Source organism: Diceros bicornis, chromosome 9, assembly GCF_020826845.1.
Source record: "Diceros bicornis minor isolate mBicDic1 chromosome 9, mDicBic1.mat.cur, whole genome shotgun sequence".
Taxonomy (NCBI): Eukaryota; Metazoa; Chordata; class Mammalia; order Perissodactyla; family Rhinocerotidae; genus Diceros; species Diceros bicornis.
In genome coordinates this window covers 18,302,624-18,321,615 of record NC_080748.1, presented here as the reverse complement: position 1 = coordinate 18,321,615, position 18,992 = coordinate 18,302,624, and the positions used below count along the sequence as shown (strand labels likewise).

The 18,992-nt window shown below is 40.2% G+C and overlaps 1 protein-coding gene across 4 annotated transcripts in view; it reads left to right on the top strand.

Annotated features, from left to right (window-relative positions):
• The window catches only part of DCLK1 (doublecortin like kinase 1), a 358,368-nt gene that overhangs the window by 315,899 nt on the left and 23,477 nt on the right, over positions 1–18,992 (top strand). For all 4 annotated transcript variants that reach the window (XM_058548007.1, XM_058548006.1, XM_058548008.1 and 1 more), the window contains exons 12-16: positions 2,577–2,710; positions 4,450–4,527; positions 4,905–5,001; positions 7,584–7,664; positions 18,012–18,125. In XM_058548007.1, coding sequence (XP_058403990.1) covers positions 2,577–2,710; positions 4,450–4,527; positions 4,905–5,001; positions 7,584–7,664; positions 18,012–18,125 — 504 coding nt within the window. The remainder of the gene's footprint in view (positions 1–2,576; positions 2,711–4,449; positions 4,528–4,904; positions 5,002–7,583; positions 7,665–18,011; positions 18,126–18,992) is intronic.

Here is an 18,992-nt window from a genome sequence, read left to right as displayed (position 1 = left end):
ATTACATACATGGGTTAGGCCTTTGTCTCTGAGCTCTTATTGTCTCTCATAAGCGTCACTTTAAACCCCTTTATGTTCCTGAAAACTCTACTATACAGTTTTCAAAGAAAAAAACGGGGGACATTGGAGAAGTGATTAAGGATGGAGAAAAACAACATTAAAATGATGGAGTCTATGTATTTTCTTTAAATGGTGTTCATTTATTTTAGAAGTATTATTACTTTTAGGTAATCTGTATTTTCTTTATTTTAGGTGACATTTTTTTTTAGTGCTTTTTTTCCCCCTTAGTTATTGAAACTTTGAACTTTATTGCTCAGCTATATTGAATAAAATTGGCATATGGCTAGATGTGAGATGGAATTCCTATTAAGATGGAGATGCTCAAAAATAAACCTTTGCTACATGTAAGAGAATTACATGGTCGTATTCTGAATTAAAATGTGACTTATGATCAGATCTGCCAACATCTGCTTTTGTCCGTCGTTTGAATCTAGTTAGGTGATTATAGATAGTATGTTTAGAAAAAAGCCACAAAATTCCTGTATAAATGGCGCTGTGTAAATTGAAATCTGCACAACCTCACAAAACATGCACCATGAATGTTTGGACCTAACAGAACATCAAAGCGAGAGATTATTTTCCATTTTAGAAAGGTTATTGGTAGCAAAATGGAGTTAAGGAAGTAAACAGTTCTGCTCTGTCTGGGGTCTACTAGATGTTTCCATCTCAGATTTCTTTTCATGAAAAAACATTTGCTTGTTATTTGGATGACCAGAGTGGCTGACATGCTAAGACTATGATTCAGAGATTTCTTTTCCTGAGAACATTTAGGCTGGGTATGAGATTGTATTTGCATCTCTGATACCTCAAAGTTCCTAACTCAGACTTGTTCATGCTGACCAGGGATGGAAAGCTGCTTCATTAAAGTAGGGAGGACAGTGTCCATCCCAGATGACAACTGGGCAAAGCCACATCTGTGAGGGACATATGGCTGTCTTTGCCCTAACAACCCAAGTGCAGGTGACCCCACAAGCTTCTGGATGCCTGTCCGAGGGCAGGTCAAACTTGATCATGGTTAAGCCCTTAGCGAGAGGACTCCACGTTCTGAGTGTGGAGAAAATGTGAAAGCATATTTTCTGCCCAGAAAAGACACAGTCTATCCAGAGAGGAAGATCTGCCTGCCTACCTCTGCCAAAACAGTTAGATCCAAATGATCATTGCTGATACTGCGGCTTAGCTGGCCAAACATCTGTACTTCATGTTACAGTGAAATGGGAAGTTAATCTACTTTTTCCAAAGGAAGGCAGACACGGTGTGTGAACGGTAGCACACTCCTGATGTGTAGAGATGCACCTTGCTGTCCAAGAGGTTCAAACTGCTGTAGCAAGTCCAGATGATCATAGAGCAATAACAGAAGAGCATACAGGCCTCAATTTGCTGCATGAATTATTTTGATGTATATGGAAAGCTTTGCCATTTCCTTGAGGCATCTCCTGGCGACTGCCTTTGCTGGGAATACTGGCCTTTTACTGTGGTTTTTCTTTTCTTTATTTTATTTTATTCCAATGGAGGGCACTGAATTAGAACTCTGAATGCCCTTCGATCTTTTCTTTGAAATAATAGAAGTTGTTTGGGATACTTTTTAGAGCAGATCCATTTGGTTTGATCATGGGCTAGAATTAAAGCGGTATAAATACTTGCCGATGGTCACATGTGTCCTTTTCTTGATTTGTTGGGTGAAAGACTGGAGACTTTTACTGCCTTAATAAGGAAATCTGGCCAGAATGCTGACTCTGCACCTGATAAATCTTTCCAAATTGCCACAGGTGAAATGCAATGTTAATATCCCTTTCAATTATTAATAAAAATATGTAAATAGATCTTGTTGGCAATATGGGGCACTGAAAATAAAGTATTTTAATATACTTGTAGACTTTTTGGTTCAATTACTAAAGAACTGCATGTTTAAAGCTTTTATGTATTTGAAGAGGTAATTATTTTTATAAATTGGAGATACTGCACAAGAGACTTTCTATATTTTATTGTTATGCAAATAAATTTTAATTGTAGAAAACATCAAATACAGATAAGCAAAAGGAAAAAATATCTCCCATAATCTTACCACCCAGGGACAGACACACCAACACTGTTCTTTCAGACATTTTTCTTCGTATGTATTTTTTCTTTAATAGACATTTTATGCAAACCAGTTTGAAAACTGCTGTCCTCACTTCCCAAACATAATTCATTTCAATAAATATAAACCCATTTATATGGGTGATAAAATATCACCATTTTAATGGTCTTATAGCATCCCACTGTATGAATGAATGTACAATTTGTGAATGAAAAAAATTTAATGAATTTCCGTTGGTTGGTTGTCCACCATGTTTCCAATTCTGCAGTAACCTAAAGAAAGATATTCTTGTGTGTATATCCTTGCATAATTGCCTGATTTTTTTTTTTTACTTTATGATAAATACATTAAATTTAAAACACAGTGTCCCTCATTTCTTCAGGAAAGAGCTTTTGAGCTCTTGGTTTTAAGGCGATTTCACTTTTTACTTTTACTTTAGGTGTACGAACATCAAGATGGTAGCAAATCACTGAAGCTGGGCGACTTTGGGCTGGCCACCATTGTTGATGGCCCCCTGTACACAGTCTGTGGCACCCCAACATATGTGGCTCCGGAAATCATTGCAGAGACTGGGTAAATGCTTCTCGTGTGTTTATTGAAGTGCTGTGCTTGCACAAGAACTAGTCTGCTTCAAGAATAGGAGAAATAGCACTGTTCTGTCCCACCCAAACAGAATTAGCTATCGGATTTCTTTCACTCTTTTTTTTTAGCTTTAAAGTGGGAGCCGTTTTCTCTGTTTTCCCAATCAAGTTGCCAATTACTGCAATCTTGTTTAAGGCTTCCATTTGGCCTTTGTTAAAGGTAGACCAGCAGTTATTAACTCCAGAGTAAAAAATGTTCAGACTAACAGAGAAACATATAGCAATGGTAATTAACTAGCTTTTGGAGATAAAAGAAACAGACACTGCTGGGTGCGGTGATTACTGTCTCCTGTGGTTATTTCTCTCAGCTGTCCTTATTCTCCAGTCCCTGTCCCATTTTGGTCCTCTTGGTGGTCCATTGATTATCTGTGGAGTGCAAACAGCCTTAGGCATCGGAGGGCCACTGGGAATTGGCTGGTTTCTATGGGCAACAGTATCAGGTGAATGAAAGTCTCTAGAATGGGGGAGAAGGCAAGGTGGCTTCGTACTTACTAAGGACCCCACTATATGCCAGGCCCTAAGCTCCTTTACTTAATTCTTACTCTTCCAGTAGATGATATGATTCTCGTTTTGCACATGAATAAACTCAGGCTCTGATGATTGAAGCATCATATATGCTCATGACTAGACAGTAGCAGAGTCAGCATTTGTACTCAGATGTGAATATAAGGCTCTTTCAGTAAAGAGCCCACTTCTTGCCAAGGATCATAGGCAGGGTTCTGAAGCACTGTCCTTAAACAGGATTGGGGATGGGTGAGGCAGAAAAGGCAGACAGCCCTATTTTTATCTCCCATTAGTAGCACCAACTCACACCTAATGGTCTGGGTTGTATCTTCCACTGTGACCAGTTGGAGATAGCTTTTCTGCTTGTACCAGAAAGGCAAAAATGCAGAACAAGTGAGAAGGGAATCCCAGTAGGGAAATCCCTAAGGTGAGATGTGAGGTAACGAGGACTTTTTTATTCATCAAATTTGAGTGAGTTGGGAGCTCACATCTATAGCGGTGCCTGACCCCCCGCAGAGGGTGCTGCCTCAGACAATGCTACATTTTCTGTTGTGAGTACTCTGATGGCCTGCTGGGAAGGAGTGGTGTGGGGTAGAAAGACGATTTGTTTGGGCTCTTGAAGACCTTGGTTGGAATCCAGCTCTGCCACTAATGGTGTGATCTTGAGCAAAATTACTTCTCTCTCTGAACCTCTGTTTTCTCTTCTATAAAATAGGCAATAGTACTTATCCTCTACAACTTACAAGTTATTGAGAAAACAAAATAAGATAATGTATGTCAGTGCTTTATAAATTGGAAAATGTCCTGTATGTAATTATTATTTCTCAAATTAGGAAGTTAGATAAATCTCAAGGGTCCATCCCTATCTTAAAATTGATATGACTCTAATAAACCTTTTTGCTGAAGCCCTTCACTGCCAGATATTTGGATACGAGCCTAGGCATGCATTACTTTGATTTTTATTCGTGTGCCTTAGATGGCCTCTTTTTTTTATTATTCTTTCCTTGAATTCTGTTTAGTCAAGGGGTTTTAGTTTAGTGTTTGTTGTTGGTTTTTTTGTTTGGTTTGGTTTGGGTTTTGGTTTAGAATAGGAGTCATCTGTTTTGCCATGCCCCATCATTTGTCCTGGCCTGACTTTGCTAACTCTAATGTCACTTACTTTTCCAGATATGGCCTCAAGGTGGACATCTGGGCAGCTGGTGTGATCACTTACATCCTGCTGTGTGGTTTCCCTCCGTTCCGTGGGTATGGGCAGCAATCTTTTATTCAGCACCAACAAAGCATTTCTCTATTCTCTGAATGGTCCATTCGGCCTTCTTGCACAAAGGAGCCTGCAGCAGGACAAGAACATAATCAGAACTTTACTTGCAATGCCTGTTATTTCTTCTGTGTTGTGCATGCTAATTTATATGCCTTCCGTAAATCTTCCTCATGTACTTTTAAAACTCATTCTTTCTTAATTTACTAAAACAGTTCCGTATTGACATTTTGAATTGCTTAAAAACACACGTTTTGCACATGTACGGGGGAAGGAAGGCTCCAGTGCGTAAGGAGGAGGCGACATACCCTGAGTTGACATTTGAGTGCTGTTTTTTCCTTGTTGTTGTCGTTCATCTGAACAGAAGTGGTGATGACCAGGAGGTGCTTTTTGATCAGATTTTGATGGGACAAGTGGACTTTCCTTCTCCGTACTGGGATAATGTTTCTGATTCTGCAAAGGTAGGTTTCCAGTGCCTTCCTCTTCCTTATAGCCTGTGTGTCTTAATGGAATTACTGATTCTGAATCACTGTGCACAAAGACACTAATGATATCATAAATATGATTTCCGTACACGTTTTAGTTGTAACGACTAGCTTTTCCAAGAGTTCAGAGTCATCAAGTTATCTGTTCAGAGCCATCCCAACTTATCATGTACCTTTGCTTCCCTGGCTACATGTCTCTGTGTTGTCACTCCAGTTACATTGCTGCAGTCTCTTGCTATGCCCTACCCACGCAGGCTTGAGCCCACCGCGGATTTCTGCATAGCTTATTGTTTCACCTCTTGTTGTTTCACCACTATTGACTTAATGTCATCTTTTCAATTAAGCTTTCCCAGACCACCCTGTTTTACAATGGCAGCTCTTAAACCCCACCTGGTCACACTCACCTTATCTTCCTTTGCTTTATTTTTCTCCATAACACTTACACTCTTATGTCCATCTGGTATACCATCTAACTACCTATCTTTATCTGTCTACCTATCTAGATAGATATAGATAGGTAGATACATCTTATACATCTTATTTATGTCATTTATTTTCTAACTCTCCTCACTAGAATGTAAATTCCATCAAGACAAGGATTTTTATCTATTTTGTTCACTGTTGTATCATCACTGCCTGAATAATAACTGGTGCTCAATGTATATTGAATGAATGAATAATTAAATGAATGTGTGAATTAAACAATTAGTAAATCAGTTAAAGTGGAGAAAGCTCAACATGGGTTGAAATGACCAAGAAAGACATGGGGAAGCTATGATTTAACATGGACCTTGAAAGCCAGCTACGATTTAGAGGCAGAGGGGAACAAGGCGTGTGGTTTTTTTCCCCATTAAACTAAAGATCAACCTCTAAGAAAACTATAAAAATCTTACACTTGAGACGTTATAGACCCTGAGATAAAAGGTAAAACTTTTAAATTGATCTCTTAAACTTATGTCTCCAAGCATTGTCTTGAAGTTTTGAAAAACTGATATTGAAAAATAATTATCTTTTGATTATTCAGCCTTTGCTTTTGCTTGTCCTGAGTATGAGTTCAACTTAAAACCTGACTCCTTAGGCCTGGCCACTTTCCATAGAAAATGATGTATATTGGGCCCAAGTCTCATTTTCTTTAACTGTCCAGGAATCTACCTCTGGACCTAGGAAAATGTGGGATATTGAGAGAAGTGTCAAAGGAAAGGTACAAAGGTAAAAGGAGATGGGATGACACAGCTGCAGAGGTGGAGGTGGAGGTGTTGTCACTTGTAAGCAGGCTCTTCAGGAACCTGCCCAACTCTCAATGCCGTCACCCCATAACATGAGGGCTTGAAGACACTGACAGAAGGGACCATCTGCTATACCACCATGGCACTTGGTGAAGGGCATCACACACAATGGTTGCTTTAATAAGTCCTGGCCCAAGTTAGAAAGTGAAGGTGGAATCTCTACATCAATGGAAGTAAATTATCCCCATCACAGAGTGGTACTCAGAGCCTGTGAATGTAAGGAACTGGGTACCACATATGTAACCATCTTATTACGTGGGAATTGCTAATCCAAAGTAGATAGATGTATGAGAAACTCATTATTAAAACCCAAGCTGTGCTTTCTGGTCCAAATAAATTTGATCTCATGGGGAAGTTTCATTAATTTCTTAATTAATGAAATTACCTTAAATCATTTACCTCTTAATAGTTGTACTTTATTTGTATTGATTGATCTTGAAATTTTTGAAGCAATTTTAACAGATCTTTGGCTACTAAAGGATAGTTTCTGTTTTACCAGCTAGCTGTTGGCAATTCTCTCTGTTTTCCCTCATTCTTTTCTTTCAAACCTAAATACGCCATCTTGCAGTTAGGAGGAAAAATTCTGTTTTTCCTTTCGGCTGCCAAAGTGAAAATTTAAAGTGTTTTTAAAATGTGATTTCTATATGAAAGTAATTTAGAAACCTGTCATTAAAGTGCAAAATCCTAGACAAAGAAAGGAATATTAATTCTTTAACTTGTGTAATTTATTTCTTTTCTACTAAAAACATTTTTATTTTGGTGAGGAAGATCAGGCCTGAGCTAACAGTTGATGCCAATCCTCCTCTTTTTTTTTTTTTTTTTGCTGAGGAAGATTGGCCCTGAGCTAACATCCGTGCCCATCTTCCTCTACTTTATGTGGGACGCCGCCACAGCATGGCTTGACAAGCGGTGCATCGGTGCGTGCCTGGGATCCAAACCTGTGAACCCCGGGCAGCTGAAGTGGAGTGCGCACACTTAACCGCTGACCCACCAGGCCAGCCCCTAAAACCATTTTTTTATGAAATTAATTTTAATGTTAATTTCATTTTATTTTTTCTCTTAACTACAAGTGTATGTTTATAATTCCAAATATTTACCTTTCCTTTAACTTTTAAAGGTGTTAGGTAGCTATGGGTAAGTTGAGTTGATATATTAAAGATTTACAGCTTTTACAAATGCTTTTCCAAACTAAAAGACAACTTCTGCATTTGAAAATGCTCTGATTTTTACCTTACAAGTTAGACAAATGGAATGGAATGTTCCTTTTCACAGGAGCTCATTACCATGATGCTGTTGGTCGATGTCGATCAGCGATTTTCAGCCGTGCAGGTCCTTGAGCATCCCTGGGTTAACGTGAGTGACTTTCTCCCTTCCCTCTATTTACTCCTAATATTCCTTTTTAAAATTGCAGATCTCCTAATGATGTGGCCTCCTTTTTAAAGTGTTGTTTGTGTTTGTTCCTCCCCCTCAAATGTGCCAGGACGGGGTCTCAGACTTGTTCCATGAGGGCCTCTGTGTCTCAGTGCTCATGTGCATTCTCATGGTCCTTTGCACAAAGCATTTCATTTGATTCAGATGGAACTGCCTTCTACTGGGGAGGTGCACATGGTCGCGACCCCCCACTCCACAGACTGTGTTCTGTGGTCCAGACCAGAGCTGAATGATCATCAATACAGGGCAGATTTTTTGAGTCAGTACTTTTTTGCATCATTTCTACCAAAAATATAAGTGACCCAAAGGTCTCCGCATAAGCCTTGGAGTATTCCAATGCAGCACTTCTCAAACTTGCATGTACTTGCAAGTGACCTGGGGATCTCATTAAAATGCAGATTCTAATGTAGTAGGTCTGAGGCTCTGAATTTCTAAAAGCTTCCAGATGCTGCTGCTGCTGCTATTTGAGTACAAGGTTCTAATGATATTTCTTTAGCTATGAAAGAATTCTCCCAAGTCATTATTTTTTAACCCTATATTTCTCTACGACTGATAGATAAGATTTATTTTGATTAACAATAATAGTAATTAATGCTTATAGAGTGCTTAAGTTATAGAGTCTGCCCAGGACTATTAAGCACCTCACATATATTGACTGGTTATGCTCTTCCTGGCAACTGTATAACCTAGGTACTATTGTAACCCCCGTTGACAGGTGTGGAAGCTCCATAACTAGGTTTAATGGTTCCTACTGCCAGAATAGAAGACACGTATCAATGTGGATATAGATATGGACAGGGACATAGACGTGGACAAGCATAAAATTGTTAGCTCTTTGACATGTTTTGCCAGCCTCCATACTGCTTTGAATAATCTGGCTGTAAGTTGAAGACCACAAAATGTTCCGCTTCTCTGAATTATCACCTTGGTGGTTAGTCAAGTGGTTTTTCCAAACTAACTCATTATTGAGGATCAGGTATGATTGAAATCACAGTGTTGAGACAGACTACAAGGGAGGTGACGGGAGCTTGATCTTGTTCGTGTTCTGCCATGTGATGGCCATGAGCCTAGGTTCCGGCACTTTACACATCTGAACCTGATTCCTCACACCCCACTGGGAGGTTATATACCTATGACAGGAGAATATATGTGAATGTGAGCATTTATAGATATGCGGCTAAGGTTTGTTTTAAATATTTTCTTATAGCAGAGCTTCCCACCTGGTGTACAAATGTGCAAAGATATTAACTCCCTCAGCCCCCAGGGTAGTCGAGCAGGGCAGCCAGAGTCCAGGAGCAGTCACTTCCAGCCTCAGCAACCTTTGCATTTACCCCAGGGTGCTAAACAAAAATTATCCTTTACTATGAAGTGGGAAAGGTTAGGAAGCATCTCATGTAAGCCAAATAACAAGCCTAGAAGATAGGCAGGATGGGTATTATTGTACCCATTTTACAGATGAGGGGACTAAGGCTGTGGTGGGTGACTTGCCTGAAGTGGCCAAGTATGTGATTGAGCCAGAATTTGCAGCCGTGTATCTTCACTCCAGGCCCAGGTGCTTTAAAGGCCTATGCACCGTACTACATCTATTCTCCCTTTTTATATACAAAAGCACTGCGAATATTGCAAAAGAGTGCAATGTGTACATTATCATCATGATAATGATTGCTCATACAACCTTTGCAAAGTAACTCACCTTCGTCATGGTGCCTTTCCCTTACCTGGGCAGAGTGGAAGAGGCACAAGCCAGCTGCAGGCTCTCTTGGTGGCAGCCGTTGGTTTTGACTCATCTACGTGCTAATTGAAAGCTCATAGCCCACAAATTGTCAAATTGCATGTTAGCCCTGGAAAGACTGAGAGGGTGACCACGCAGAATAAACTGGAAAATCTAAATTTGAAGTGTGGCCTTTGAAGGCTCATAAAGAGCCATAGAGGAAAGAGATTCATGGATTCATTTTAGATTTTTAAATGCATTTTCATTAGAGGGCCACTGCCTACCAGGCCCACCCTCCAGGAGCTCTATCTGATACAACCAGACAGCCACACATCAGTGGGAGAAGGGCTACCCCAGCCAGCCTCTGTGGGGAGGGTGCCATGGAAGTCTTCCTGGAGGAGGAGACGCCAGAGCTGCATCCTGGAGGAGGCTGGAAAGGCAATGTCCAGCAGAGCCAACTCCAGCAGGATATGGATATTTGCTATAAGATAACTTTGTGAATGTGAGCCAATTTGTCTATATATGTGAGGGGCTGGAATGCTATTGGAAACAGCATAATCCCTTACCCTGATTCCAAACCAAATGACCCTACATCAATATATCCCAACCCAGTGGGGTAAAGAAACAACATTAAGAAGACTTTGGGATGTTACTTTGAAAAACTAGGTTGCTCCTTTTCCTAGGGCAGCATATGCTGTCTCAGCAGTAACTTTCTGCCTTCTCGATCTGCCTTGTACACATTTTTGCACATGGTCCCACTTTGCTGATAATTAGGTTCCAGAGCTCGCTCTGGAACTTGGACTTCTGCTATCATTTTAGTTTTCCCTCCCAGATTCCCTAAAAACATTTCCTAAAAGCAAGGATAATATTTAAGGAATTACCTAGGAGATTTAAAACTAAAAACTACCCTTTATGTAATTCTAACAGACCTTAGATTCCAAGGGGAAAAAAATACTGATTTTAGCAAAAAATGTATAAAGTGATTGCTTAACTTTTGAAATTATATTTATGTAGTAGTTACATTAGAAAACTGATTATTTTTTGTCACAAAATAATAAATGAAAAAAACATATATAAGCTTTCACAATCACCATTTAGTATTTGTTGAGGTCTCTGAGTGCAACAAATGAACAACCAAGCAATCAAAATAAATAAATTAGGAATTTAAAAGGAAGTCCATTTAACGAGACATTTCACATTTGGCGATCAAATTAATCTGATCACCACAAAGGATGCTACCTAAGGGAGGAAAAGGTAATAATTGTATGAGCCTTAAGGAAGTCATCAGAAAGCTCTTCCTGTGCTCTCATTTGTCCTAATTTTCTCTATTGCTTATACGATGACCTTTTCACCTGGTGCACTTGGAATTGAAGAGGCAGTCTCGTATGAAACAGAGAGTAGTGCGTGAGGGCAATGGAATTGAAAAATCTAGTCAGCAAAAGTCACTCGTTTTAACCTTACTCCAGGAGTTTCCTTTAGGCTCACATTTATTTTTCATACACTCTGGGTGAGAATCCCACCATGCTCCTTGGTGTCCTGGACTTCTGCTCTGTTATCAGAAGAGTCATGATCAAGGTCTCTCAGTGGATGGTTCTAGCAAGCCAATGCACAAAAGCAGCATCAATGTGCAGCCAGGTGTCTAAGAGAGGAATGTAGACTCCCAGAAGGAGCACCAGCTCGCTTGCCTGTGTAATCTTGGGATGGTCATTTTACTCCTTTGAACCTGCTTTTCTGTCTGTGAAATGGAGATAATAGAACCAACCTCTCAGGTTGTTATGAGGATGGAGAGAGGATTGTATATTTGAAGGGCCTGAGAGGACAATCTTAAGCACTAGTGCTCTGTAGGTACTTGATAAATATTTGGGGAATTTGAGACTGAGAGAGGCAACAACTCTATCTTCCTTTGCTGTGTGCTGATGAAATGCAAATTGTGATCCATGTTGGCATATGAGAAGCTTGATTAAGGAGGAAAACCCTCTCATCCAAAAAAAAAAAAGATCTTGTTTGGGTGCTCCAAGATCCATGTAGATAATATGTGCATTATCAGCTCTGGGGCATTCTCCATATCACAGCTATTTCCTTTTTTTTTGTTTTTTTTTGTTTTTTTTTTTTTTTTGGTGAGGAAAATTAGCCCTGAACTAACATCTGTTGCCAATCCTCCTCTTTTTGCTGAGGAAGATTGGCCCTGGGCTAACATCCGTGCCCATCTTCCTCTACTTTATATGTGGGATGCCTGCAACAGCGTGGCTTGACAAGTGGTGCATGGGTCTGTGCCCGGGATCCAAACCCACAAACCCCAGGCTGCTGAAGGGGAGTACATGAACTTAATCACTGTGCCACTAGGCCAGCCCCTATTTCCTTTAACATAGCTGCAAAATACCAAAAGGAATTGTCCTAGCTAAGTTTATTACCTTATTATTCATCTAGTGGAGAACCGTATAATTTAGGCACATATAGTAAGAGAATGGAATAGGCATAATATAATAATCTTGATCATTTCAGGAACTGGGGAGAAGGTTGAGTCACTTTCCCCCCCAATGACACTTTGTTGATAGAAAATGTAGGTTAGTGATAAGTTCATAAGCTTAATTGACATTTCCAAAAAAATTCTTATTCGTAATTAGGATTAAATTGTCACTATTGTAATATTTCAAATATATTACTATTATTGCATTTTTATTGAAAAGCGTTGACCTACTTTATCCCACATTGTTCCCTTGATACTAGGATGAAGCTCCATCTCAATGCTATAATTCTACAAATCTGTGTTTTACCTCCAATTATCTTCCTGATTTTACTGGTGAGGAAACTGAGGCTCAAAAAGTCTCTGGCGTGAAACTCAGTGGAGTCCCTAGCACAAGGTCCAATGCCTGGGTTTTGTTCCTAGAGATTCTGACTGATCTGCACTGGCATCTGGGCATCAGGAATTTTAAAAGCTCCCAGGTGATTATAATGTGAAACCAAGAGTGAGCACTCGGCCCTAGTGGAAAGGACTGGTTGAAGTAAGTCAAGTATAGTTATTTAGCTGATTCAAGACTTACTCTTACTTCCTGGCCTTTAAGTTTTATTTTACCTCCTTTATCTCACCTGCCTACTCTTTTGAAAAGATGCTACTAAGCCAAGATACTAAAAAAAACGAAGAACAAGAGGAAGAAGAAAAACAAAAGCCTGGATAATCTACCAAGATATTCCATGCTAATTAAAATCAGCCCTACCCACACAAAAATAAATAAGCATGCATCTTATTTTGCTGGCAGAATTTGTTAGAAATTAAGAGAACCCCAATGATATTGCAACAATAGATGAAACCACTTATCTGTATTCATGAATTGTAAATGATGGCATGGAATCTTGTTTCCATTTGGGCATCTTATCATCTTTCTCCAAGGTAGATCTTAATTTACTTCACATTTTCTCCCCAAGTGCAGTGTGAACTGTAGACATAAAGGGTGCATAGGGCCAGGCTGAAGGGAGGCGAAAGTCCTGGGGTGCGTACAGCTGGGGGTGGTTAACAGGAGTCAAGGGGCCGCACGCCAGGATGTGATATGGAACTGCTATCGAAGAGTCCTCTAATGTACTTGGGATTATTTAAAACTAAATCGAAATATTCTGGTGGTAAACAGCTCAAGACTGCCATGCTTCTCATAAATTTATAGATGTTAATAATAGAGTCTGGCAATGAATAGGCTGAAAACCAAATCCATGACTCAAAAACAAAAATCCATGACAGGAGGAGGATTTTCTAAAGCATGACCCCTGGAATGGTTTCCCCGAGGAATAAGGGGAACTCACTCCACCGAGTGACTTCGTGTCCGAGCTCCCACACCCCTCCCTCCAGCTCCTCCCCAACATCCGCTAGAGGAACGGAGACCAGGAGGCTAGGTCTCCTACAGACAGCTGTGAGAGTTCATTTTCCATTTTGCAAACTAATTTTGTTCTTGTCAGTTGCAATGCTCTGCCAAGTGGTGGATGGGAATTTCTAAATCAAAAACCACTAACCTCAAACCACAACCAGCCGGTGTCAAACTTCAGAAACTACTCCCAGAAACTACATACCAGAACGTATGGTAATAATACTATAACTATTTGTAACATACTGCCAGGTTTGTCGCGTTTAGAAAATTCATAGCACATTTTTGGCACATAATCTATTCAGAATAATGGTGATAAAGATGTATATATAAAAATGTATGTTTTTAATGGCCCTATTTATTTTATTGATGCAAGACAGTAAGTTAGCTAAATCTCCATCATCAATCCATATGCCTCAGGTACAGGTTCCGTCTCTGCAAAGCCAGCTGTTTATGTCTCTTAATCCAATTATGCTCAAAGCCTTCAAAATTGATATAGAAACTCTGCAGACTTTTTAGTTGCTGTGGTGTTTGTGTGTGTGTGTGTATGTGTGTGTATGTGTGTGTGTTTTACGTTCTCTAGCTAAGACACCTTATTTCACTGGGGAAAAAATCCCGAAATGGTTTAAGATTTGTGAAGTCAAAAGCATGTCTGACAACTTGCGAGAGTTGTTTCACTGCTTTCATTGCTTCAATGGGAACTAATAACCCAAGGGAAGCTCAGACCTTCACAAGAATTTAAAGCTGGATGCCTGAACCCCCAGGCCCCAACATCTAAAAGAGTTGCTAGGAGCCTTGACAGGAGATTAGGACCAGGACAGGGTGGGGAAATGATAACGAAGCTGAGGGTGGTGAGAAAGCAAACTCAGCTCAAGAACTGGCAGGAAAATAAAACAAAAGTCAGGCAAAGAGAAACTTCTGGCAAAGATGGCGATCGTGGGGAAGTGAGAAGTAGGTGGGATTGTGCGACAAGGAATAAATCTCCATCAGTAAATTAAGTAGGGGCTGCTCTTATGGAATCCCTACTGTCTGTTTTCTCTGTATTTTCTCTGTATTTGCACTGTTTAACAGCACAGGCTGTTAAACACAGCCTGTCAATCCCAGGCCCACACTGTTGGCCCAGTGCAACTTAACTCCACCCAGAGACAGGCAGGCCTTCTAGCACTGCCTGCTCCACATAGGATTCAAGGGCCCAGGCCCTAATAGGCCACGTTGCCACATCCCCAATTCGTGGATGCCCAGTCTCTCCTTGACGTAGAAGTTTCTAACTACATTCAGCTGGGCCCCCTGAAGTGCTCGCTATCCCTTTTACTGACCTCCATCTAAGTGCCTCCCAGGCTCCATTAAGACCTGTCCAGATAGTCTCGGTTTTTTTCAGCCCCTAATTCAATCCTCCTTCCTCCTTACCATTGTGCTCCTTTCATCATGGAAAAGATGCGGTGATGAGTCCTTCCTTTTAGCTCTTCTGGAGTGCTTTTCATAGCCGATGCTGTGCTAACAAATGCCCTTGATGATGCAATGTGGAGTGGTGGAAAGACCAGTGAGTTTCAGACCCAGTTCAGTCCCAACTCTACTTTCTAGCTGTGTGAGCTTGGGCAAATTATTTAACCTTGCTGTGCCTCAGTTTGCTCATCTTCAGAATGGGACTAGTGTATGTTGCAGAGGATAATCTGAGGATTAAGGAGATCGTATATATCAAGCGTTAGCCCAGGGCCATGTAACAGTTGACACTTGTGTCACCTTTTTCCTCCTTGCCTTTCTCTTTTAACTTTGCTCCCCTCCACCTCAAGAGAAGCCTTACCCTTACTTCATCTTGCCTCAAAGAAAGGGGTAAACCCAGAGCAAACTGCTCCATTTCCCCTCCATCCCTGGCCCTCGCTTTCCACCATTTTCTGATCCTGAAACTGCAAATATGCTCAAGGTTTTTTTGTCCTAAAACGGAAAACCTTCCCTTGGCATGCTTCCTGATCATATTTTTCAAACTATTTCATAATCTAAAGTTCGTACACATCACTCTGCCTGAGGTAGCCTGGAGCTCGATTAAGACATGACTGGAAGTACATGTATCATCTTAGAGGTGAGGTCCAGCGGGGCACCGCTGATCAGGCTGTCCCCTTTCGTTCAGGCAGAACCCCAAATTATGCCAGAGATGTGATGCTAATATTTGTAAGACTTTCAGTAAAGGCACATTTCATCCCTTGTCAAATGTTTAAATACTCCCCAAATTCTAACTGGGATTCCAAGGACTATTGTTTCATTCACCATAAAAAAGTGTTTTGCATACACCATCGAATTGGCCCTTGTGTTTAAAAGTCTGGACTGCATAATCCTAATTCTTTGTGATTATCGTCTGATTTCTCTTTCACTTGTAGAGTCAGGAACTGGATACTGCACTATAAAAACATCTGAGTACAGGTGGTCCTTCACTCTTTCTACACTTAGCCCCCTCTTATTAAAAATTGAGACTAAGGCTTCACTCTCTGGATCTTTTTGGTACTCGTTTGTGGCCAGTCTTTTCTTGTTCTTTCAGCTTTCTCTGCCATTAGCCTCCCACGTAAACTCTTAACTAGAGGTAAACTAGTTGACTCATTATTTGGCAAACACACCTTGTGGCCTCCCACTCGAACACATCTGACACCAAAACATCACCTCCGCCCTGCTCTACCTGTCAACGTGCTTCCCGTCATTAACTGCTGGGTGGAATCCCATAATCTGAGGATTACTTCCTCGTGAAGTCTGCACTGACTGTTCACAACTGAGACTATGTCCTCTCTCCTCTGAACTCCTTCAGTGTTTCCAGCAGAACCATGAGGCTATGCTGCCTGGTGACAGCTCTTTCATATCTTGTGGACCTATTTTATTATTTGACTTGGCATGTGTCTACTTTGTCTCCCAATTAGCCCGCAGGTGCTGGTGGGCAGAGGTCGTTTCTTCTCTCCCCACCCCTGCCATCCCCCGCATAGCTCTCTCTGGTCGTAGTAGGTTCTTCATATGTCCCTGTGCTGTTTCCTCCCCAAGTGTCATCCCACTGCTACCCTAATTAACCTTCACTTTGTTTCTTACTCTTTCCACAATACAGAAAAAAGTTTTTTTTTAATTTTGAATTCACTCTGCATCATTGGAAAACCTCCTTCCTCCAGATTTGTTTTGAGATGTGACTTAATAAGTGTAATAATTGTTCTTTCTTCTAGCCATTAATAAATCAGTCCAAGAATATCATAAATTGAGTATCCACTGTGTGCAGGCACAGAACCCATTAAAGATTACAGATAACGTAATGTGGCACAGAAGGGCAGGAGTTCAGAGATACATATATTTTAAATATATACATTTATATATATACGTCATATATATACAAAATCAACTAACACCAAAAAATATATAAATAATGTAAATATATAATGAAAAATCATTAGGAATTTACAGAAGAACCATTAGAATGGATTGTGCTTATTTGGGGAGAGAATGTCTTGTGACAGGTGATTTGGACCCAAGTTTTGAAGGAAAAGAGGAACCACAGGGTCCATGAGAGCAGAGCCCACGCTTACTTCTGCTCACCATCGTTTCCCCACCACCTGCTAAAGTGCCTGGTCTACTGTAGACAAGCAGTTAATATTGGCTGAGAAAATGAATAGCCGAATGCCGAAAGAAGGAGCAAATCCCATGTGGAGAGACCAGCTTATGCAGAAGAACAAGCATGTCACGCTTGGGAAGCAGCAAATTTATTTTCCTGGGTGAAGTGAAGAAATTACATGCAAATTGACAGAGAGGAAGAAGAGAAGGAAAATGATAAAAGGCGTTGAAGTCCTAGGAATTTTGGTTTTAACAGATAGTAACAGTTTTTTATCTACTCATTGATTTATTCCACAAATATTTATTTAGCATCTACTATGTGCCAAGGCATTATGCTAAGACCTGGGGATCCTAAAGTGGACAAAACACAGTCTCTGTCTTCAAGCGTTGTGAACTAGTAAGTGGTGGCACATACTTACGCTGCTTATTGTTATTGTAACAGAATTTAGCGAAGGAGAGCAATCTGTCCAGCCTCCATCATAGACAGCCCCGACGGAGAGCAGAAGCCTTAGTTAAAATGAGCTCCAATGTGAAGTATGTCATAACAACGGGTGATTTGAAGGCAGCAAGGAGGATTTAAGACTTAAAGAACTTTCTGCCTGGAAGGTTGTCTGGGATTATAGAATGGCCGATTGAGTAGCTGTGGAAGCAGCCTGAGTGTATTTACTGGCCCCTGCATGAGCCCACATCTGTCAGTTTCCTCAGCTTTGGGTCTGAATGATGGGCTAAGAGGATAAAACTCTTGAGTCAGAAAACAAAAAAGATGTTTACATTGATTTTTTTTGTTTTGGTTGTCCAGATTAACTTGCTCTTTAACATATGTCCCTAGAGCCATGGCTCAAATCAATTTTATTAGAAATCAAAAACAGAAATAAAAATTTTTAGTTAGGGACAGAACTCTGAGGGTCAGATGACACAGAAGATTAATATTAGGGCAGATGTGGAAATGAATGAGACCTTGGAGCAGTACTTCCAACAATAATGTTTAATGAGGATATATTGGTTGGTTTATTTCTGAAATCTTATGAATTTTAAGATCACTACCTGTTACTAGAGGATCTTGGCCTCATTTTCCATTTATCTCACTTTTTTCTTTTTCTTCTTTTCTCATTTCTTTTTTTTTTTTTTTCCCAGGATGACGGCCTCCCAGAAAATGAACATCAGCTGTCAGTAGCTGGAAAGATAAAGAAGCATTTCAACACAGGCCCCAAGCCGAATAGCACAGCAGCTGGAGTTTCTGTCATAGCAGTAAGCATCTGAAATATCCACCTATAACTTTTTAAAAGCAATCCACCTAAGAGACAGGCATCACTCAGGAGATTCCACCCAGAGACAGCAGAATGGGTCATTTCTTTAGACAGCTTGACCATTTAATGCACCGGGGGAGGTTTGGGCTTATATATGTTACGTGTTTTTGCTGATCATTTCCCTGGGAGTCACATCATTATCCAACACCTCCAGGGTGTCTTGCAGTATATATTAATTTCATGATTTATTTTTTAAAGCAGAAAAACTTCCCCACACTGGACTGTGTGCCAATGCAAACTTTTGGGATCTGAGAAAAAGAATTCATAGTGTCCTTTTGCCAGGACCTGAGAGGGAAGAGAAGCTGAGAGAGGCGACATTGCAGAGAGAGATTGGAACACTATAGATCTTTGTATGAGACCTAAATGAAAGCCAAAACATAGCAGAAAGCTTACACAGTAAGATTTTCAGTGAAATCGAATTGCTGTGAATACCCAAAGAAATTGCGATGTCTTGCTGCTTAGAAATTTCTGTTTCTAAAGTTGCAAGTCTTTTAACATTCACCATTTTATTGATGTGGCTGCCCAAGGACTTTTTTTCTTTCTATTCTATACATGCAGACATACACTACATGCAATTTGATAGCAGCTCTAGGCAAAGATTAAATTGGGCAGAGAAATAATGAAACCTCATACTTCCTGGTGTCATATTCTAGAGTAAATATATTCAAGTCCCCGACTACTTGAGTTTTTAATAATTTCCTCTTTTTTCAGAGTATGTACATTTTAACAGTTTATACGATGTGAAATCCCTTAAGCTGGTTTTTTCTCAACAAAGAACTGAGACGCTATGATGTGGAATTTTAAAAAG